At 50.8% G+C, this 23,127-nt stretch overlaps 1 protein-coding gene across 3 annotated transcripts; it reads right to left on the reverse strand.

The window, feature by feature from the left end:
• Positions 1–830: 830 nt before the first annotated feature.
• On the reverse strand, positions 831–22,506 carry AGFG2 (ArfGAP with FG repeats 2). 3 transcript variants are annotated; one of them, XM_079944809.1, is made up of 13 exons: positions 22,212–22,506; positions 13,671–13,764; positions 12,706–12,821; positions 11,451–11,604; positions 10,717–10,882; positions 9,916–10,041; positions 9,237–9,269; positions 4,068–4,188; positions 3,797–3,879; positions 3,526–3,606; positions 2,515–2,658; positions 2,013–2,098; positions 831–1,684 (listed from the first exon to the last, which is right to left on the reverse strand). In XM_079944809.1, exons 1-13 carry the CDS (start codon positions 22,430–22,432, stop codon positions 1,625–1,627), a joined length of 1,485 nt encoding a protein of 494 aa, XP_079800935.1. In that variant the 5' UTR covers positions 22,433–22,506; the 3' UTR covers positions 831–1,624. The 3 variants fall into 3 exon arrangements, with proteins under 3 accessions (XP_079800935.1, XP_079800937.1, XP_079800936.1); XM_079944811.1 differs by lacking the exon at positions 22,212–22,506 and adding an exon at positions 21,724–21,867; XM_079944810.1 differs by lacking the exon at positions 9,237–9,269.
• Positions 22,507–23,127: the final 621 nt, after the last annotated feature.

Genomic DNA, 23,127 nt, shown 5'->3' on the forward strand with positions numbered 1-23,127 from the left:
AAGAACAGCAGCTGAAGGTATTTACAGGAAAAATCCTCAAAGTAAATCAGTGATAAGACTGTCCCAGCCTCTCCTTGCTGTCAGGTTAAAGGTCATTGGGTGGAAAGACTCAGAGAAATCCCAAGAAGGGAAGACTGAAGGGGCCAGAGTTCCCAGGCAGCCTTAGGAAAGGGAGAGGCGCTCACAGCAGGGCTGAGTTCGGGGCCTCTCCTCCCCCAGGTGAGGTGTCTAACCCAAGCCGGCTGTCTTGTTACCACACACACAGCCTAGACACTGTTGACACAACATCCCCAGGTGGCAAGGGTCTGGGGAGGGGCTGAGGAGGCAGCTGACCTGGGACAGCTGGACTTTGACTAGGCCCTGCCCGACCCCCATGCCGGGTCCTCCTCTGCACCCTCTCCCCCGCTCCCTCCACTGCTAAAACTGGACTCCAGTTCAGACAGGGACTGGCTCTGTCCTTGGCGAACAGCAGCATGGGCACCGACCCAAGAAGTCACGTTGACTGACATGAGGCCCCTCAAGCTGGCCCAAAGCAAGACCACGAGAGCCGTTTTTTCCTTTCAAATGCAGTTCTTTTCCAACATTGCCTGCAACAGCTTCAGTGCAGAGATCTGGGGCCAAGGGGAGGAGCGGGGGAGGCACAAGGGAAGAAGAAAGGAAAAAAAAAGCCAGCTGCACAAAGCCTTTCTCTGGAAAAGCCCAGGCTCGGGGTGGTCGAGAAGTGTGCCTCCTTCCCCACCTGGAGCTCCCCTGGAGCTCCGGCTTTGCGAGGCACAGATCCCATTCCCCGTGTGAAAGAGCTGTCTGGGAGAGGAAGAATGGCTGCATCTGGATACGTATGTGTATGCATATATATAGATATATATATATAATAGGCTATATTAGAAAATTCTCTATGTATAAATATAAAACACTGGTATCCAAACATGACACCACAGCTAACTAAAGTGCTTGACGGAAGTTGGGCATGTATAAGTATGTAGGTAAAACTATTCATCCTGAGGGAGCTGGGGAAGCGAAAACATGGAGAAAGGGGTGCTGTCCCAAGCCAGGGCCCCAAGGGCACTCAGGCTCCCCAGGACCTCCACGTCCCGTCTGATCGCCATCCCATGTCAACACCATGCACGCCTCATCCCCACCTCCGCCCTGCTTTCCCCACTGTGCTTCCTCCCACGAGGAGAACAGTGTTAGACAGCTGGGCAGTGGGGAGTTGTTCCCACAAGGAGCACAGCTCAGCCTGTGCCCCCAGCTTCCTCTGCCCACAGGGTTCGGAGTGAAGGGAGCGCTGGGGGCAGGAGAGGAGGACTCTTGTCATCATAATTAGTAATTTGAAAAATAAAACACCAAGGCTCCTCTAGGCCAGGCTCTGCCAGCCCGCCTCCCGGGCCCCCTGCCTGGGTGGGGGCTGGAGGAGGAAGGAGGAAGCCTTGGGGTGGCTGACCCGGGAAGCTGCCCTTTTATCTGCAAGCCCCAAGCAAAGCATTAGCACCTCCACCATCCCCAGACCCCTACCCTGCGAAACAAGACCCATCTGGTCTCAGACCCGCAAAACTGCCACAGGCAAGTGGTCATCGGAGCTCCAGGGAGTAGAGGGGCCCCAGAGAGCAGCCCCCCGGACACAGTGCTACAAGAATGGGTTGGTGTTTGGAGGGTTGCAGGCAAACGGGCTTGATGAGGATCCAGTCTGGAAAGAAACAATCACCACAAATTGTTAGATTAGGGAGGAAAAGCTGGAGGCCACAGAAGAAATGCAGCTCAGGATTCTTTTCTCCCTCAAAATTACTGTGCTGAGGGAAGAGGGAAAATAAGGGAGCTAGGAGGCAAGCAGAGGGGCGGGGAGCGCAGAGGCTCCTTAACTAGCCCACTCATCCCTGGCTGGGCCAAGGCAGTTTCGCGAGGAAGGGGCGTGGTTCCGCCCCACATTGCCCTCTTCTCCTGGAAGGATTCTGTCCCAACCCCCAGAGTGAAAGTCCACACCCACACCAGGCCTGGGCCCTGCACCAGCCACTCACCATGAAGGGGTTGGTGGAGATCCCAGCTGGCTGGCTCAGTGGCCTCTGCCCCAGCTTGGCAGATCCCTGGTCTCCGAAGGAAGAGCCTGGCAGGAAGAGCAAAAACTCAGCTGACGGGAACCCTGCCCCTCGGGGCTAGTGCTGCCTAGCTCGCCTGCCTCCCTGCAGGGCAGGCCCAGTTACATCCCAAGGTGGGCAGCCAGCAGGGGCCTCCCCAAAGCCAGGAAAAAATCTGTGGAACAGTCAGAGGACACAGGCAGGTCTGTTGCTTCCCTGGTCTCCCCCTGCTGGTCCAAAAGGGAACTAGCTCAGATGTCTGGCTCCCTAATACGTATTTCTAATATTCACACACACACACACACACACACACACAGAGCAGAGTCCCTGGGGGTGGGAATGGGGTAAGAAAGGAGGGCGCGCGCGCGCGCACACACACACACAGAGCAGAGTCCCCGGGGGTGGGAATGGGGTAAGAAAGGAGGGCGCGGTCTGAATCCCTTACCATTCTGCTGCTGAGTCACTGAGGTCGGTGGGGGGAAGAGCGGTGGGGGGAAGAGCGGTGGGGGGAAGGGGCTGGAAAAAGCCCCGGTGGGTGGCACCGTCTGGGGGAAGCCAGGCCCAGCACCGCTCATCCCAAAGCCTGGCCCTGTGGAGGGAGGGAGGGACATGAGGTAGGTGAGGTTCTGGAAGGTGGGCAGGAGAACAGTTCTTCCTAAGTCCCTCCAAGACACAGAAATGGGATATAGTTTTTCACCACCCAGAGGTGTGGAAGTACCCGAAATGAGCACGAAACCCTTCAGCGTCCAAGCATCGTGTCAACCCTGCCCTCTCCGGCCTGTGGCCTGTGGCTCGGACAGCAGGGTAGTTATGATCATGGGGTCAGCTTTCTGCCACCTCTTAAACTGCATAAATCAAAGCAAATTACCAGCTCTCTCTGCCTCAGTTCTCTCATCTCTAAAACGGGGACCATGCCTATCTCCTCGGACTGCTGTGAAAATCAAATAATGGATGTAAAGCCCTAAGTGTTGGGCCTGCCACGTGGGTCAGCTTGGTAGCAAATATTATTCTCTCTTCCTGGCCTGAAGGTTTTAGAGGAACAACAAAAAAACAACAAAAAACAAACAAAAAAACGAAGGGGGGCATGAGTGTGAGTTTGGAGAGAGAAAAGCAGAGGCAGGGGCTGGGGAGGGGCAGGAGACCACAGGACTCCAGCTGAGGAGGGCAGGGAACAGGGCCATGGTTTCAGGTGGGACACAGAAGGGAAGGAGGCTGGGCTCCCAGAGGGAAACTGAGGATTGGAGAAAAAAGAATCACCACCACTACCAGTCAGCCTTAACCCTTCGGAACTGGCTCAGGGAAGGGGCAGCCTGTCTTTTCTAACTCCAAAATTCTGATTTGGTGACTTAGGGGCCTCTAGTTTTTGCCCACTAGGTGGACTGGAAATTAAACCGGCCTGGCCTGGGCTGGTGACTGTGGAGAGAGTCAGGGCCAGGGGACAGTCTGGGAGGCTTACCTGTGGCCAAGCCATTGGGCTGGAAAGGGTTGGTGGAAGGCAGCTGGGCGTGAGCAGCAGGTGTGGTGAAAGGGTTGAAGGCTGCTCAGGGTGGAATGGGGTAGAGGAGGGATGAAGAGCTGGTTATTTTTTTCTCATTTGGTTAATATCGTGATAACTGAGCATTCCTCTAAATCCTGGTGTGCATCTCTCCCCACTCCCCTCCCTCCAGGGTCCCCAATTTCCTCTTGGCCTTAGATCCCCTCCCTGGGTCTCTACACACAAGACTCACCTCCAAAGGAGAGCCCTGTGCTTCCGCCTCCACCAGTGGTGGCCGACTGGAGCGTGGGGACCTGGCTGGCCATCCCGAACATGCTGTGATATGGGGAGAAAAGTCGGCGTGCACATCATCTAGCACCAAGGAGGTGAGCTGGGCAAGGAACTAGGAGATGGCAAACTCTGTCCTGCCGGACGGGAGGAGCCGAGTGGCTGGTATAAGCAAGGCCAGGCTTTCCTGGCCGGCTCTCCTGCCCGATGGCAAGCTCCCCAACATCTGGACCTACCTGCTAGGGATGCCTCCAGCTGATGCCCCGGGTCCCAGGAGGCTGCCCGTATCTGCAAGGCTGTTGGGCTGACTGGCAGGTGCCAGAGGAGAGGCACCAAATGGAGTCCCCTGGCTGCTCCCTGGGCAGGCACAGGAAGTAAAACAGGGGGTGCTGGCATGAGACACGACGGAAAGGGCAGGAGGAGAGATGGAGGCAGAGGTGCAGTGGAGGGGGAGGGGAGGGATGGCACAAACAGGGTCCTCTGAGGCAGCCCGTTCTTCCCCCGGATCGGATCACCCAGTTCAGGAGGGTTTGTCTCCCACCGAGAATTCTAGGCGATGTGAGACTCAGCCCTTCTTAATCTCCCTAGCGCTCAAAACCGCCACCGCAGAGAGAGAAGCAGTTCTTCCTCCTCGTCCAGGTCACCGTCCCTCCTGCTCTAGTCTGGATTACACTTCCCATTTTTTTCCTTAAGAGATGGAAACGTCTGTCTTTTGCCTAAACCAGCATTTCCATTTATGAATAAATCATATGAAGGGGCAGGTAGAGGGGTGGGGAAGGAGCTGTGAAGGGCAGAAAGGCTCAGGGACACTTGGGTGACTCGGGGAACGCGGAGATGGCACTGGAGGTGCTGAGCATAAATCTCCGGCCTCGCCAGCACCCTTCTCACTCCCATCGAGCCGCCTGCTCCCCTCTCGGGAGCCCCCTGACGCCAGGACCTCAGATCAGGGCTGGGACGCACTGCCCACGGCGCAGGGCTGACAGCAGGGCTCTCCTGCCCTCCCTGGTCTTCATAGTCAACATGGAAGAGCCTCACAGGGGAAGTTTACAGAACAGCCCTCGGGGCGGGTTAGGGTTAGGGTTAGGGTCCAATCAGCAACCTGGTCTCGAAGGAAGAGGCCTGAGGCCCTGTCATTTTAAGAAAGCCTCTTTATCTGAGTGTCTAAGTCTCATTTGTAGTGTGGGGTCCTGCCAACTACTCTGGGCTACAGTGAGGGTAAAATGAGTCTACAAATGGGGAAAAGCTTGATTTTTCTGAGTGCTGGAAGACTTTTTGTTACCGAAGGGAAACACACTTTACGTAGTGCCCGCCTCCTGACGGTGCTCCGGAAGGGTTTGCTGAATGAACAGCTGAACAGGCAGAGGGAGAAGAACTGGATTCCAGTTGTGGTTCTGCCACCTGCTACCGCTGTGACTTCAGCAAACCATCTCTCTCACTCTCCGGAGCCCACTTTTGTTCTTGCTCCCCAACCCCGCCCCCTGTAGGGTGGCTGTAAAGGCCCTCTGAGATAAAGTATTTTGAAATCTACAAAGCATAACACAAATGTGAGGTATTATCATACCTATGAGATACTACTTCCAGGGTCAGAGAAGCAAGACAAGGTCTCAAAGGAAACACAGGATGGCTGGCTCAGATGGTAAACACGAGCGGAAAGGGCCCGACCCACAGCCCTCAGCTCTGGCCTTTCCACGCTGCCTTGAACAAGAGGCCTTGCCCATGGCCTTGGCCTGCTAACTCCTACTCACCCTGCAGGCTTAACAGAACCATGTCTTCCATGGGCCTTCCTGACTCCAGTGTTTGATCCTGGTTTTCCTCTCCTAGCACCTTGTTCTTTTCCTTCCTAGCACTTGACATATTTATAGTGATGTATTTTTGTTTATTTCTGTATCAGCTGGGTCCCCACTATACCAATTCCACTGCCAAGAATTCCCTTACAGATATAACTTGCCAATGTGCCGAAGCAGGGTTATTAACTGCAGCGCTGTTTAACAGCAAAAGACTGGAACATCCTAAATATTCAACAACAGGGAACTGAGCAGATAAATTATGGTCTAGACATAAGTTGGACAGTGGTGCAGCTATACAAAAGAATGAGGAAGCTCTTAATGTACTACTAAAAAAAAATCTAGGGCTTCCCTGGTGGTGCAGTGGTTGAGAGTCCGCCTGCCGATGCAGGGGACGCGGGTTCGTGCCCCGGTCCGGGAAGATCCCACATGCTGCGGCGCGGCTGGGCCCGTGAGCCGTGGCCGCTGAGCCTGCGCGTCTGGAGCCTGTGCTCTGCAACGGGAGACGCCACAACAGTGAGAGGCCCGCGTACCGCTAAAAAAAAAAAAAAAAAAAATCTAACAGTACTGTTATTTTATTTATTTATTTTTTTGGCCGCACCATGCGGCTTGCAGGGTCTTAGTTTCCCAACCAGGGATCAAACCCATGCCCCCTGCAGTGGAAGCGTGGAGTCCTAACCACTGGACCGCCAGGGAAGTCCCTAATAGTACTGTTAAGTTAAAGAAAAATCAAGGTTCAGAACAGCTTGTATATTATGCCATAAAATGCTCAGTAAAAAAAAAAAGAGAGAAAACAGGACAATAAAAGATGAGTAAGTGAAGGCTACTGACTCCTTTCCCCAGAGGCACAGCTGTGGAGAGGTGAGACGAGAGACCAGCGTGGGTCAGGCTGCAGAGACATTTTGTAGGACGGGAACTTGAAGTGTATTTGTGGGAAAAAGGGGCATGCCGGTAGAGGTGGAGAAAGTGGAGGTGAAATTCAGATAGGAAAGCTGATGGGACCAAGCCCTGCAGAAAGTGGGAAAGGACGAGGGAGGTAACCTTCACAAGGGAAGATACTTCTCTTTCTCAGACACGAGAGGAAGAAGAGGGAAAGGAAAAGATAAAGACACAAGGCAAGGAAGGAAACGGCAGGGCCGGGGTGGTTCTCAAATCCGCGTTGCTCCCTGGTCCCCTCAAACCTCAGCCCTCGTTTCTTGTCAGTACAGTTTTGGGCTTTCTTCTGAGCACCTCAGAACTGTAATGTGGATCTTCCTTTTCTAAAGGGTGAGGCTGCTGTGTTCATCCAAACCCCTCTGTTAAGGGTATCTTCCTGGTGCCAGGCACAGAGCATACCTGATGGGGATGGGGGACCGGCTGTAACGTGGAAGGGCCGAGAAGCCAGCAGGGAAGCCGAGTGCCCAGGGCCTGCCTGCGAGGTTCCAGGGATGGGCCGCTTCTTGAGAGCCAGCACTCAGGGGACAGTGCTCTTCTCAGCCCCTCTCCCTCCCCAACCCCTGGGCTTTCCTGAGGGACAGTGCTAGGCTGTGGCCACTGCGAGCCCTGGTCTTCAGTCCTCTCGCACCCACAGGCTGTGAGGAAGGCTGGGAAGCCACCAGGGCGGTGGTGGATCTTTGGCTTCTCAGACCCCAGGCCTTTCCTTTGCCCGACGGACTCGAGGTACATGGACTTTCCCAGCGGACACAGCTCCCCGTCCTTACTGGGGTCCGACTCCTCAGTCTTGCTCTGGGCCCTTGGGTCAGGGTGCTCCCCTCAGTGAGGACCAGGCTCTCCACCGAGGGCGGGGAGAGAGTGCTGTGTGCCTCCTGGCCGGCGCTAGAGGGCAGAGCGGCCCTGGCTCAGGCAGGCTGGGCTCCCTGCACCGAGGGCGCGTCCTCAGAAAGGAGGCCGACGCTCCCAATACCTGTGCTCCTTTGCTTCCTATCCACTGCCAGAGCCTCACTCCACACAGCTCGATTAGTAGACTTGCCTTCTAACAGTTTCAGGGGAAACCGCACTTTTAGAAACCCCCCTTCTCCATACTCCCCCTCAGATATATAACAATACAACCAGCCTTGTCAGAAGAGACATCCACCTCTCACCCAAATCTTCCTACTTCCTCCCCAGTGGTTCCTCACGTCACACTCACAGTAACCCCCTCGTGGTCATGGTGTGGCTGGGAATGAATGGGATCTGCCACTGATCACACATTTGATTTTGGCCAAGCTGAGCCAGTTTCCTCAGCTGCAAAACAGAGCTTTCTTTCCTCATGGAGATGATACGGGGGTGCTCCCCAAGCACCGTCAGCGCTGGTGGGCTCTGGGTCCGGCCGTGGGCTGTCTGCTTCTTGAGATGAGCAGACACTGGACAGACGGTCCATCCCAGGTTCAGCCTGGGATGGCTCCAGGGCTGACGCCTCCCTTCTCTCCTTTAAAGCTTGGCACTTTAAGCACTCCCTTTAAACTAATCAGTTGCGCTAGGAAGGCATCTCTGAACCAACCAATTTATAACCACCTTGTAATAAGCTGTTTCCTTTCCAGATCCCATTCCTGGGACTAGTTCCCTCTTGCTAAATTGATTATTCCTGTACCAGTATACACGTTTGCCAACAGCATACAAAAGGGCCTATTTCCCCACACAATACTGGCCATTATTCATCTTTAAAAATTTTGTGAATATAATGTGCAAAATTACTATCTTATTCTAACTTGTGTTTCCCCTGATTAGTTAGGTTGAGGACATTTTCATGTTTTTTTCTGGGTATTATCTGCTTCTATCCCTTGTCCATTATTCTAGTCTTTCTTATTAATAGGAGTTTAAAAAGGCACCTTATGCTTATTAGCTTTTTGTCTCTTTTCCATGTTGTAAGTGTCTTCTCCTCATCTGCTTCATGCCTTTAAGGACATGAAATATTGTGTGGGGACATTTTTTAGGACATCTTTTACCATATAGAATAACATGTTATATAGAATAACATGTTATATAGAATAACATGTTATATAGAATAACATAACAATTTCTCCTTGTTAGAGTTTATGGAGATTTTGTTTCCCAGTATATGGTCAAATTATAAAAGGGTTATATGTTTGAAAATAATGTATATTCTGTATTTTTGTTACAAAGTTCTACTTATACTTCTTAGGTCAAACTTGTTAAAGTCTTCCTCAAATGGTCAACTCTCTTCCCTCCTCGTCTATCTACTCCACCTATGAATCTTGTGAGAGAATCTATTATAGTCTCCATCTGTTGGTTTATCAGATTTTCTTTCTGTCTAATAGTTTTTGCTTTATGGATTTCAAGGCTACTCTGTCAGTTACTTTAAGTTCACAATGTGAGAACTCTGTTGTGAATTTTAAATTCTGTCAATATAAAATGTCTCTTCCTGTTCCATTCAAAAAATTAAAGACAAGAGCAACAGTGGGAGGTGGGGGCGCTGTGGACAGAGCAGAGAGTCAGGAAGTCTGCGCTGTGGGATGGGCTCTGCTGGGCTGTGGGCTGCATGACTAGGGAAACTGCTAACTGCCTCCTTTGTTAAAGGCTAAATTTGAGGGGTTCCTTCCAGACCTCAAAACTCTAGGGTCAGAGGACCTGAGACAGAGGCTTCTGCCTTGGGTCGGCTGTGGAGTGGGAGGAGTAACTTACCGAAGCTGTGACTTCCAGTTAGCATCCGACTGGCTGGCAGTGAGGGTGGGGCAGGGAAAGGGCAGGTAGGTGGGGAGGAGAGAGAGAGTGTCAGTCACTGGCCGGCCCCAGACATCTGTCCTCACAGCGCTCCGGCTGCCCTCCTGTGTGCAGGGTGTCCAAAGGAAGGAGGCAGCCCGAAAGCTCTGAAGCCTGATTGATGTCTGGGAGCTTCGGGAGGGACCGAGTGCTTTAGGTGCCTTTAGACTCTCCTTCCATCCCACAGGAACAACACGACGCAGTGTTGGCAGGCTTCTGCTCTAAGAGGGATGCCTGAGGACTTCTGGAGACCACCTAGGACGCTGACCCAGACCTTGCCCTGGGGGCCCTCTCGGGGAAAGGTCATGTCCATTCTCATGTTTTCTAGGACTCGGGTCTCCATTACTTCCCAGTCAGCGACCTCCTAGTGCACAGCCTGCACAACTCCTGATGCAGTTTTAGCCATTTCCTTACATGAAGAAAGAGAACAGAGTCCCTTCTCCCCGACAAGAACCTCATTAGACTGCCCTCATCCTTTCCTGGAGCTTCTCCTCTTTGTGCGGTACTTCTCCTCTTTGTGCAGATGTGAATGCAGGGTGATGTATGGGTGTGGACAGTGGGTCACAGTTGCAAGCAAGGAAGCCAGAGGGGCAGAGCTTACCTGGGGGTGCTGGCTGCGCCTGGAACGGGGCTTGGCCAGCTGGAGGCATGCTTCCAAATGCAGAAGAGCCAGGGCTACTGCCAAAGGCATCAAAGTTGGCAAAGCCCCCATGGGAAGGCGTCTGGCCTATAGGTGGAAAGAATATAAAGGTTATGTTTATATATGATGTATATGTAATCCATACCACACGGACTAGTTCTGAAGGCCAAGGGCTGCTCAATGGGACATCTGCCTTCCTGCAGGGTCCTCTTCAGAGGGAGCTGGCAGGAGCCTGGGGCAGAGAGCCGGACACATGCAGGGGAAAGGGCATCTCAGAGGCCTCCAAGTTCACTCCCCATTTTTTGTCCTTACTCCGTGAGGCATTAACATTTTTGTCAGGGTCTAGTTTAGGCGGAATCATGGGAAAAGATTTTGCCGCGGGGAAGGGCTTTAAAAAGGAAAAAGGGAAACTAGATAATCACTTTGTTCCACCCTCTACTGGCTACTACTGATCTTCTGGAAGAGGGCAGGGGAAATGGAACCTGTGACAATCCCCTTGCCCCATTTTAACAGAGAGAGAAACTAAGAAAAAGGCTCTTTCCAATGCTCTAAGAGGGAGGGCTGGGAGCCCCCACTGCCATGCTTTCTGGTCAAACTCCCAAAACTAATCCCGGCTGTACTCATCTGACCCACACCCTCCCAGCCGTGATACTTCAGAATTACCATCACGTTCATTCCTGTGCAGAGAGCTAGGGCCGAGTGAATTCCTTGTGTGATGCGGACATATGTTGTAGGAAGGTTCTCTTCCCAAGTCCCACTTACCCCCAAAGGCTGGGAATGCAGCAAAAGCTGGTGCCACCTGGGGAGCAGCAAAGGGGTCTCCGCCGATGTCGGCCAGCAGGTCAGTACTGGCTTTCTTGACCGAGGAGGGGGGCGGTGGCTGAGAGCTCCGGGGCTGGGACGTCCGGGGCTGAGACTGACTGACAGACTTGGAGGAGAAGGCAGTACATATAGCACTCGGAATCCCAGCCATGACCCAGGCCCTTGCATGGCTCCCCGGGCTGCCCCCAGATAGGCGAGTGGAGAGAGAAGAGAGGCAGAAACTACCCTCAACCCAGAGGGCTCCCGGGCAGAAGGTGCCTGAGCCCTTCTCATCCCTAATTCCTCTGTCCTCTCAGTGCAGCAGCTCCCAGAACCACATATTTTAGAGCACGTTAGTCAAGGCAACCCTGAGATACACAGGGATGTCGCCCAACAGCCCCTCCTCATCTTTCCCAGGCGCCTGAAGCAGTGTCCTGGCCCCTGTTTTTCCTTGGAGGAATGGTCACGTTTGAAGTTGATACTCTGACTTCCCTAAATACCACTTCCTGTTGGGGTCTTTCTTCCAAAACATACAGATCCAAGGTGAGAGATGCAAGACATGGGAACAGCAGGGCTGAGAACCTGCTCACACCTCTTGGACCGTCGTCTGCTAAGTTCAGGCGATTGGATTTAGGAAACTGATACCCCTGCCTCCCAAATCCCAAAATAAGTTGCAGGGCACATCTGAGAGTTACCTGGCTGGAAGTGGAGGCAGCAGCCGAGAGAGATGGCACAGGATCCCCCAGAAGTGTCCGCGGGGGCTTCCCTTCTGGAATGGAGCCCTGGACGGGGGTGGAGGTGCCACCTTTGGTATAAGTGGGCCCTTTCACTTGGTCTGGGGGGACATACCTTGGAGAAAGAACAGTTAGGCTAAGAGGAGAGGGGTGAAACCTTGGACCTTGCTCAGCTTAGGTGCTTGAGAAAACACAGGTTACAGCAGTCAAAGTCCTTTCTCACTTTCCCTACTGATTCTCTTTTTTGAATTTAGCAACTTAGCAAAGTTCTGCCTAACTTGAGCTTCCCCTTTACTGTCAGGTGCTCATTTTTTTCCTGCAGGGATGTTCAGTTGGCTCTGGCTTGTGCCGGTCTTCCCCTCATCTCTCCCTCCTCTTTCTGACACATCAAACCATCTGGGTTTCAAGTAATAACACCTGCAATCATGCTGAGCAACAGGTGATCCTATTTTCCAACTTCCTACTCAAGGGCCCCCTTTTATTTCTTGGGAGTATCTTCAGGTTCCTCCTTCTCTGCCACCTCATCTCCTAAGTGCTCACGGTCTATCCTGCCGGCTGCTGCACCTTCTGATCAAATCCCCTTCCACTCCAGTGGATGCGGTCTCTACTCCGGATGTATTTTCTTTATCCCAAGGACCGCCCCCCGAAGGGACTCCAAAATTCTGTTTTATCCACACCAGTCTCCTTGCTCCCTGAATTCTCTTCTCCACCCCCGAGTTACCCCCAACCATGCACACCCCCCACCCCCCAGAAATCGAACAATAGGAAGTGACACCTGGGGAGAGAAAAGGCAAGAGAGAACAGAGATGCTGTTTCCTCAGCAGGAAAACAGGGGACATATGAATCACGGGTTAAAAGCATGAAGCTAGAGGACATGTGCTCCCAGCCACCTCTCTCCATAAATGAGATCAGCTGAGCTATAAAAATGAACCCAGACTCCCTAGTGGGGGCCCTAGCTCTCCCCTCCAACTAGTCTACTGTCTCCCCAAAAGAGGGGACATCAAATCTGCAAGGTTAGTGACCAAGAGCAAGTTGTTCTTTCCTGTACCTTTGTTATTTTGAAGTCAGAATTCGGCCCTAACTGAATCTGAAGGGAACAGACTCAACCCTCGTCTAGCCTTTGAGAGAAGCCCCAGTTCAGCTCTGGAAACTGGACTGTAAGATGAAGTGTGTCTTGGACACATGTCTCCAGAGCAATCTCTTTCCTCCTCCTTACCATCTCTTCTTCTCATATTTTTCCTGGAGAAACTCCTTCACCTTCTGAGGATCCCTGGAATCTGGTATTAAAGATGTGCGAGCATCGAAAAGACCCAGCCAAATCTTCCTGCAAACCTAAAGGAATGAAGTCAGGTGGCAAAGAAACTGAGGCAGAAAGCATGAAATGGGAGTCAAACCATTTCCAGCTCGTTCATCAATAGACGTTTATCGAGCATGGACACAATGTGAGGATCTGGGTACACCTACAAAACAGACATGATCCCTGTCCTCGCAGAGTGGATCATCTAACGGGGAGGTCATGCCTTAGATAAATAAAAATACATTTATAATGACACACTGTGACACATCTTGTGAAAGAAAACAGAGGGCCATGAGAACTAAGAGGGACTAAATTTGGATGGAGGTGGGGTCAGGAGCCATTTTCAGAACTGTGGCTTCCAGAACACCCCCTAGAGGCCCTTGTTTGCACCCTCCAAGTTAAGTCTGTCACCCATAAGCTAGGGATACTGCTGACACCAAGGCTGGCATCTTCCCACCAGCAGATTTAGCTGGAGAAGGGGTTTAACTCCCTTTCAAGTAAACGACATGGCTTAGACCCAGTTGCCGAGGCTCCAGTCAGCAGAGCTGGCTCCAGGAGCTCTTGCTCGGAGGGCCTGGCTCAGTCAACCCTGAACGCTCGTCACTGTGGAGCATTTCCCCCCTCGAGTGCCCAGGAGCCACCCCCGACAGAGATTTTGCTTCTTCCCCTGATTCTTCCAACAAGGGGCCTGGACAAACCCCAAATTTTATAACTAAGTCTGTAAATGTACACCTGGACATAAGTTAAGATACCTTACATATTAAAAAATAAGGGAAACCTGAACAAAAAAGAAAACTGTAGGGCTTTTCTATACTCTTGAGGCAAAGCTCCACCGACAGATAGGGCAACTGCAGCCTGGAACCCTTCCGTCTGGGGTGGCTCACCTCGTTTCCACGGGATTGCAGGAACACTACTTCAGGCTCAGTGAAAGTTGTCATGGAGATGGACTTGACACGATGAGGGGGGTTCAGGCCTCTCCTGTGGGAGACAAATAGAAAAAAAGAGAAGTAGAATGCCACTAGCACTGCAGGTCTGTTTATGGGAGGAGAGGGAGGGGGAAAGGATAAAACTACACGTACACGAAACTCTCTGACTGAAGCTACTTCCTAATTCAAGGAAAGAAGGGAGGCAAGAATGTTCTGGAGGCTTCTCATGAGAGACAGGGAACCCCAGTCATTCTGGAGAGAAAGGTAGAACCTGCCCATCCAGAAGCCTCCTCTACCTCGGCTCAGACCACAGCAGCTGAGTGTTCAGGCTGAGGGGTATTTCTGGGAACTCTGGCATGGGCCCACTTCCCGTTTCCTGCTTCATCACTGTTTGAGACCTATAGCACATCCTCAGGGTCCCAGAGCCCATGGAGACACAAATCCCTCATGCATGAGGGAAAGCAAAAACGAAGGCCCGTGACTATCCCTGATAATACCAACACAGATAAGATTTGGAGACAAGAGTCCCTAGGCTGGCTGCTCCCCCTCTTGACTACACAGGAGGGCGGTGTGATGGAGGGATGGAGCGGGCCCCCCTTTTTAGGGAGTGATCTCTGGGAAAAGAAGTATTCCAGACTTTCTTTCACTTCTAGATCTTTCAATGAAGTAGGAGGAAATCAGGTTCAATCATGAGTATGAGACGGGCATGAGTCAGGAACATATACCCTGTAGGGATGCTTTTGTGCCAGCTCTGTGTATTCTGTTAACTCCCTGGGAGTCCAGCTCTGCCCACAGATGCCCTGTGGAGATTACAGCTGAGAAGGCTTCCTCACCCCCATTCAGCTGCCCTCCAGAGTGCTCTAACGGGAGCCTGGGGCCAAGCCAGGCAGGCTTTCAGAGGTTCCCCTTTCCTTACCTTCAGCTTTACTCTAGTCTGAACCTATGGCCCTCATCACATGAAAACACAACTGGCTGAACCAAAACAAATAAATTAGACCCTGGGGTCAGGAGTGAAAGACCACGGGCACATGCAAGAAAGACAGTCTCAACTGATAAGCCCTCTTCTGGTTTTCACTCCCCTGGAAAAAATGGGCAAAGCAAGACGTGAAAATAAAAGTAACTCTAGAATACGGTCCTGGCTGACGCCCTCAGGAAAGCGAACAAAATTTACCAGATGGAAATCTTAGGGAAAGGTGGAGAAATCACACATGCAGGCTTACAGGTACACACGATGAATACAGGTGCCCAGGCGAGCCTGGCAGAACGGCAGTGCGTGGGTTAGCATAAGTGAAGGCAGCCTGGGCGGGGAGAATGGACAGAGGACAGAGTACAAGGTAAACAGTGAAGGACAGCTGCTCTTTTGGACAAGTTACCGATTATGGGATTCTAACCAAGGACAGGAAGGACACTGGAGGCTACAACTGGGGGCGTTTTCAGCAATTCTGCTACTAGACTTGGATGGGTTTCAAAATACCCCTTTAAAAGATAAGCAATATCAAAGAGGACGGATGCCCTGAGGAAAGATGAGAGCCGGGAAAACCAAAAGCCAGGCTTTGTAACTCGGTGTCAAACCATAGCTCTTAAACCTGATTTGACCTGAAGACTCTCTTCTGATTGCATTTCAGAGACTTCAGTTTTCTCTCCTAAAGTCTCTCTTACCAGTGGCTTGGTTCTGTTTTGGTCCTGAAGTCCAGACATCCCGCAGTCCAGACATCCCACTTTGATACTCTTTCCCTTGCCCTTTCTCACCTTAACCACTGTGCCCTTCCCCCTTGGGAATGCCAGGCCTTTCCGAGGTCTAGCCAGAGCAGACCTCTCTGTTCCTATGATCCCGGGCCGCCCTATCACCTCCCACTGACAAATATTTACTTTGCTAAATAAAACACAAGGCATTGCGTTTGGCACTGTGGGGGATGCAAAAATTATAGGACCTAGTCCTCGATCACTTGCTTCCAAGAAGGAGCCAAAGAGCCCGGAGAGGGTACTTCGCAATGCAGCAGGCGCACAGTCAGATGGGGGAGGACGTGGCACCAGGATGCAGCAGTGAAGGAAGAGAAATGGCCATGGGAAAAGTAAAATGTATTATGTTTACACTAGAAAAACAGATTCTAAGCCTATCACAAAAAGGTCATTGACATTTCCTGACAGGACAACCAGGAACTGTTAGCAAAGTATAAACAGGGAGGTGTGCTTCCTTGGCAGGGGTGGGGGGTGGGGAACTTGACCCACTCATCAGTCTAGAGGGGATGCTTAGAGCAACAGAACTTCCTCTGGCTGAGCTTGGATTGGAGGGGTTTTGAGGTGGGGTGGAGAAAGGATAAAGGAAAGGCAGAGAAAAGAAGTGATTTAGGTGCTTTGGGCCAAATGAATCTTGTGGAACAGGATGTTTCCATAGCACAGTACAAAAAGCAGTGCTCTGACCTTGATGTCTGTAGACTGGATCATGTATAACCAGAGCCACGGTTTGGGGGCAGGGAGAGTCTACAAGGCAACACTGCAGCCCAGGAAGAGGGCCTCGTTACACAGCCTATGAGTCAGAGCGTTTGTCTCTGAATCACAGGGAGGCCACTGCTGGCCAAGAGAAGCAATTTAGAAATGAGAGCCCCTCTCCTCCCAGGAGCCGAAATCAAATGGTCTAGGAGTGTTGTGTGTTACCGGGTACAAACCAGGGTCATGCACTGGGCCAGATGGGAATCACTGGCCTGGAATTAAACAGACCCAACTCTCCAACTTGCAGCCAGTCTCCCCAACATAACTCTCAGGTTCTCCCCGAAACAAGAAGAAGTGAGAGCTTGAAGGAGGCACTGCTCTTTGGTTATCACAGCAAATTTATTCTATTATTTCTAACCAGGAGGAGCTGGGGAGATAGAGATAAAGGTATTTGCCCAGAATAGGGCAAGTTTCTCTAGTTGAAGGCAAGTACATCACTAGGGCTCAAGCCTTCAGCCCAGTCATGATGTCTTCTTCTACTTCAGTTTCCTTTTCACAGGGCACCTAAATGGCACTTGAAGTACTCTGACTCACTCTCTGAAGCACTCTGAATCACTTGGCAAGTGAAGCGACTTGCAGAGATCCTAAAGTCTGCCCAATCCTCCCTCTCTTTGCCTCTCTCCCTTCCCTTTGCTTGTATTAAGCATACTACTATTTCTGCAAATACCACATCTTTTGTTTCTCTGTGGTCATCACCCTCAAACTGGCCCATGTTTTGTTTCTATCTTGCTTCATAGAAGCCTCAAACCTGCTCAGCTGCTCAGATAAGAAGGGTTCTGCCAGGTCGACAGTGGAAAAAAACAGTTCTACCCAGCACCCAAGTTCCTTCATTTGTGCCAGATTTGGACTCGGGCATTCCTTACCTCTGAATATTTGTGTTCAAATTCATACACTCTAGATTGTGTTTCTTTGCCCCTGGGATTCCATTCCTCTGCCTCTGAGCAGGGTTCAGCTAAACCAGGTTAGCTCTTATCTTGGACCCAAACATTACCAAGAAGAGTTCCTCTTAGGAAGGCTCCCCATTACCCTGCTCCAGGGTCAATTTCACTAATTTTAAGGAACTCCTTCCTAACTGAAAGTCCCCTGCTTCGACCCATTTCCTGAAGTTCTTCCTCAGTGACAATAATAAACAGCTGCCCTCACGTAGAGACACGTGGACTCCTGATACTACCAGCTACCTTCCTCTTCAGGCTCAATCTCAATCCTTTCACATTTTGCCCCCTTTCTTCTCACCCCTTTGTTAAGTTGTTATTTTCTTAGGAGCTTTTCAAGTTGTCCAAAGGCCCTATACAATAAAATGCCTAAATCTGTAATTTTAGAGACTCTGTCCATCTCTGCCTGGCAGAAGTGAATATGAAAGGAGAGGTGCGGACTTCCCTGGTAGAGCAGTGGTTAAGAATCCGCCTGCCAATGCAGGGGACACAGGTTTGATCCCTGGTCCGGGAAGATCCCACATGCCGTGGAGCAACTAAGCCCATGCGCCACAACTACTGAGCCTGTGCTCTAGAGCCCGCGAGCCACAACTACTGAGCCCTTGTGCCTCAACTACTGAAGCCCGTGCGCCTAGAGCCCGTGCTCCATAACAAGAAGCTCACATACCGCAAGGAAGAGTAGCCCCCTCTCGCCGCAACTACAGAAAGCCCGCACGCAGCAACAAAGATCCAACGCAGCCAAAAATAAAATAAAATAATTATTTTTATAAAAGAAAGGTGAGGTGCGAGGGGATGGAGGGACAGGACTAAAATAAGGGCAAGGCATACGTCTACCTCTCCAGCCCAGACAGATGGAAAAGTACTGAATTATTGAACAACATACTATACCTTTCCTTCCATGGAGATAAAAGTGTTTCGGTTAGGAACAGCTATTAGCGAGCCAGACAGGGAAACTAAGGCACCAGGAGGGTAGCAACTTGTCACAAATAGAGAGCTGTCAAGCACATCTCTTGACATCCAGTCCAGGGCTCTGTCCACCTCAATCCTGACTTAATCCCACTGTCAGAATAAAGTTGTAAAGAAGTAGAAGAGACAAATAGCCACTACTGAGACCTGAAAGATGATGGATTAAAGGATAGACTCAGACAGACAGGTCAGGGAAGCATGTCACATACTTGGCTGAAAAACTGGGTGTCAAAGATAGTGCCTAGCCCAGATGCCAATGAGATCTCAGGCCTCTCCGTCTATTTCCTTTTTAAAGAAAAGTTGAGGCATTTTTCTTTTCTTTTCATTTCTCCATTGAGGCATCCAAGCAAACCAGAACAAGAAGGAACACTGAGGCACTGCTTTGGAAAGAAGTCCTTTTCTGTGGCAATTTTTACCCCCCCAGCTTCAAATGGCAGATTCGTCTTCTAGTTGAAGAGTTAGAAGTATAACTGAACAGACAAGCGCATGAATAGATTAGGGAGAGTAAAAGGATCTCTATCCAGGTTAAGGAAATTAGGTATTGGAAGAAAACCAAATGAATAAAACTAGGTCAAATTTGGGACCTACCACTGTGGCAGCATGTATGTAAATTTAGAAACGGCAGAAATTAGCAGCCTCTCTCTCAGGTCCTCACACCAACACTGTGGGTTTCTGCTTGAGCTGAGAAAAAATTTCTCATTGAAAAAGACAGAAAGAATGAGCTCGCATATGCAGAGCTGAAGGCACAACCATACCCACCCCCACTATTAAAATCTCAATTTTTCTTCAGATCTTGGGAAATTCAACTTTGGCTGAACAGTCAACTTTGTTATTATCAGTCAATCCAGCCAGATGGGAACCCTGGCAATTCTGCTCACTGCCCCAGAACACTCCAGCCCCCTAAGTGGTCAACATATTTGTAACACACTCAACAGAAAACTGGCTTTCAAAAGAAAGCCAAGCCTCTGTCTCCTTTCTCTGGCTATGGTGGGAAGTATGATACTTCAATTTCCTCCCCTTCAGTATCCTCTTTATTTTAAGCAAGAATATTTCTTCTCTTTTCATCATCATAGCTGAATATGAGCTCTCATCACTCTCTAGCCCATGCTGAACTTTAGTTTACTTCGTAGCACTTATCACTACCTGAAATTATATATTTCATGATTTATTTAGAGTCCAAGGCCTCCCCTAGGATGCAAGCTACATGAAGATAGGACTTTGTCAGTTTTGTTCATTACCACAACTCCAGTGCCTAAAACAGTGTCTGGGGCTCAAAGACACTTGACAAACATCTGTTGACTGATAGACTGATGCAAGATATTGGCCTACTACTACGATTTTCACTAGCACCACAAAATCCAAATCTGTGGGCAAGCAACCATGTGGATTTAAGACGTTGACTGGTGTGTGGGTCACCGTGGAGCCACGCCTCTCCACTGCCTGCTGGGCTGCGTGCCCCCTCCTCACTCTACAGCCAGCAGTAAGCACGCCCCACCTCACATTCTGCCTATGGCCCACCTGCCAGCTCCCAGCCCTTGCCAAGGTACATCAAAGGGCACTGGTACTACTTTGTGAAGACCCCTTTTAAAGCTTGACATGCTTTGCCCTAGTCCATGCTATTACGACTCCAATTAGCAAAGGAGAAGTACCAAACCACCAGAACCCAGGCAGACGGTCACAGCCAGGGCAACTAAAGCTTTCTTGTAGAGTTTCTTCTGAAATTTGTCTCTTTATAATCTCAACATGCCTTCAGTTCAGCTTCATTTATTGGTCCAGCTTCTTGACCCTTCACTCTACCCTCACTTCCTGCTAACAAACAGTTGGCCTAGCTTCTGATTTCCCCACCACCAAAATGCGTTCCCTAAAGTCTACCACCTTGAGAATCACTCCGAGTGATTCCCATAATGCTTTACCAGAACACTAAGCAAAAATGTCCTTTCGAGAATCTTTTGAAACTAAAAGAAAAGGGGGAGGCTGGTAGACTCCCACCACTTGGTCCTATAGGAACTTAGCTTCCTAAGGAGCTAAGCCCCTAGTTGGAAGTTACGTGTGCCACAGACAGAGACAGGCCTCTTGAGGTACTTCTCTATTAAGTAACCTTAGGCCATCGTCAGCCCCACCCACTGTCTGTCCAGATCACAGGTGTTTGACTTTTCACCAGTGAGCTCAACAACAGTGACCACAGGAGGAAGTGGTAAAGTTCTGCAAATTGTGCACTGATGTTTAAGGAGTTAACTTGTCCAGCAAAAGAAACCGGGTTTTTAATGTGAGCCAGATCCCTTGGCCCTCCTTCTGTCCTGATTGAGGGACATTCATTATAGAAGGGAAGTGTTGTCTATGGGATACTTTAAACCAAGATCTATAAAATAATGATAATGATGTCAGCACTTTCCATTTATTCAGCGTTTTAGCTTTCACGCCTTCGCAGCTGACTAGGAGAATGAGTTAACACTGCTTCCTGGTATTTTCTTCCTGGGACCTAGACTCTGATATGCCATCAGTGTTATCCCCCTGCTTCCTTTGACTTCTCTCCAGACTCTGTAATCAGATTTGCCTTCTCATAACAGGATCTTCAGGAATCTGCTCTCTTTGTACTCTGCACTATAAATATTCCTAAACTTTGCTCCTATTCTCCTCAAAGTACTTGTCCCAGTCTCGAGTCTCTATCCTTTGACTTCCTTTGAGCCTCTATCTCAACTTTTGACACGTTACTGTTCGTGTTCTAAACCACTATCCCAAGAGCCACAATGCTTTTACTTAGACGAAAGTCAAGTCTATCCTCACAACACACAAGTAAGGTTGATTAAAACATAGAAGTTTGGCTAAGGAAGTAAGAATCGAATAGAGAAATAATCCTAAACTGCATGAGGAGACCTGGACCCTCATTTCTGCTCTGCCATGATCATAACTAATATGGAACAACAAATGCTGAAAACAGCAACCCCCATCTGGCATTGGATAAGTTACTAAACCTCTCTTTGCTTCTGTTCTCCCATCTGTCACACAAGAACAATACCACTCCCTCCTCAGCTCCTAAAGATGTAAGAACAAGGAAAGCGCTCCTAGTTAAAAATGAAACCAACCAAACTAATGTATTAATACTAAAAAAGTCAAAATAAAGCCCCTGATAAGCTTATAAAGATAGACATGCAGGCTTGGTATCAAATGTTAGTCATGCATCTAACCAGGTAACTCCCTTAGGGGGAAAAAAGAACCTTACTATATAACCAGAAATCTGGGCTAGAAATCTGTGGCTCTAAATTAGCTCAGGCATGACCAAATTCAGTGCCAGTGCCAAGGTAGCACTGCAGATTATTCAACAACGCCCCCCCCCCAAATCTAGAAAGAGTCGCCAGATGTTACTACCACGAGCAAGCCATGGTAACAAGGAGCTTAAAGGTGTAAATTATTACACTTAAGGATGGCTCATCCAGACCCCCAAACCTCTGGAAAAGTTAAGTTCTCTAACAGGGCAACCCATCAGCATTCATCTCTTAGAATTGTAAGAAATCTCCCTCTGGGTAGCATTCTAAAGCCCTGCAAGATTAGGATCTGTTCCTGAACACTGGAACGTGGCTCTTTACCTGCCATTACCGTTGTGCTGTCAACCTGGGTTAACTTACCTATTTTAAATTGGTTTCTCCGTCTCACAATCCAGGATGGGCACAAGCCAGAAGGAAGAAAGGTACCCCTTCATGTTGAGTCTAGCTTGCTCTACCTCTTTCCTGTTTGCCCTCCACCTACATGAAGTTCCCTTTCAAGGTGTCTATCATTCTCTGGCCCCTTAAATCTCTAACCCCCACCCGACCCCAGTTTCCTTCAATTCTCCCCACTTTCGGATCGCCTCGCCTCCTTTAGGGAGTTTCTCCAGTTCTCACGCTGTCTTTCCTTTCCCCTGCATCGCGACTCCAATCGTTTTTTGTCGCCCCTGACCCTTCGCCTTCCCCGTGACACCCCTGCAGCAGACGACCCTCTCGGCACATCCTGCGCGTCCCAGGCCTCCCCACCGCCCCCGACCTCGGCTCTGTCCCTTCGCCCCGGGTCCCCGCTGTCCTCAACGCCAACTCTCCGCCGCTCCTTCCCGGTCCTCCCCCCGCGCCGGTCCACTCACAGGAGGCCGGAGCAGGTGGTGCAGACGAAGCTGCCCACGGTGATATCCACGTAGGTGACCCCGCGCTGGGCGCACTCGAAGCAGTGGCGGTTCCCGGCCTGGCTGCAGCCTCCCAGCTCCCGCACCCGGCGACACCACACCTCCGAGGCCGCCTCCGCCTCCGCCTTTCCCCCGCCGACCCCGCCACCCGGCCCTGGGCCCTTCTTCGCTGCCATCACCATGGCTGCTCAACCCCTCGGACCTCCTCCCTGCAAGTCAGGAATCGCCCCTTCAACCACTGCCGCCTTCCCGCCTCCTCAACCGCCCCCGCACGCCCGGCTCCCCCGACAGAAGCTAGGGAGCCGGCGGCAGCCGCGCGAGACTCCTCAACCCCCTGCTTCTCCTGTCCTGCACGCTAATTGGCTAGCCTCCTCCACCTCCTCAGTCTGATTGGCCCGGCATTGGACGGCCTCGAGTTGCGGGAGCTGCCAACGCCACGCCCCACTGCCTTCAGACCTCAGGCCTCTCGGATTGGGCTGCTGAGACCCTGGCTGCGAGAACTGTGCGTGCTCTCTCCTTGTTCCCGCCCCCTCTCGCCACTGCCTCCAGGGCTGACCGCCTCCCACACTCGATTGGTGAGTCTTCGGAACTCGGCTCCGACGATAACTCTGATTGGCTGTCGAGGCTGCAAAGATTGCTGACGAGAAAGAGTGGGTGTCCTGCGCGTGCGCAGCTATGGTCCTCCTGAGGGATGATAATTCCCGCTAAATTTCAAAGGACTAGTTTCAGCTAGAGTGTGCCGAGAGGAACGCAAAGCCGAAGGGAAGTGGCCAAGTGAGGAGCCAAAGAGAAGGAGAAAAGACGGGAGCTCTCAGAGTAAGGAAGGGAGAAGGAGAGGGAGTGCTTTATAAACGCTATATATGTATATATTTTTTAC

This window comes from Stenella coeruleoalba, assembly GCF_951394435.1.
Source record: "Stenella coeruleoalba genome assembly, chromosome: 15".
NCBI classification, from domain to species: Eukaryota; Metazoa; Chordata; class Mammalia; order Artiodactyla; family Delphinidae; genus Stenella; species Stenella coeruleoalba.

Excerpts from the sequence above, each read along its gene's own strand:
- AGFG2 (XM_079944809.1), bottom strand. The coding sequence starts at position 22,432 with ATGGTGATGGCAGCGAAGAAGGGCCCAGGGCCGGGTGGCGGGGTCGGC. Across the intron at positions 11,605-12,705 it reads AAATATGAGAAGAAGAGATG|GTATGTCCCCCCAGACCAAG; the intron begins GTAAGGAGGAGG and ends TCTTTCTCCAAG. Across the intron at positions 4,189-9,236 it reads AACTGGAAGTCACAGCTTCG|GGAGCAGCCAGGGGACTCCA; the intron begins GTAAGTTACTCC and ends GTGCCTGCCCAG.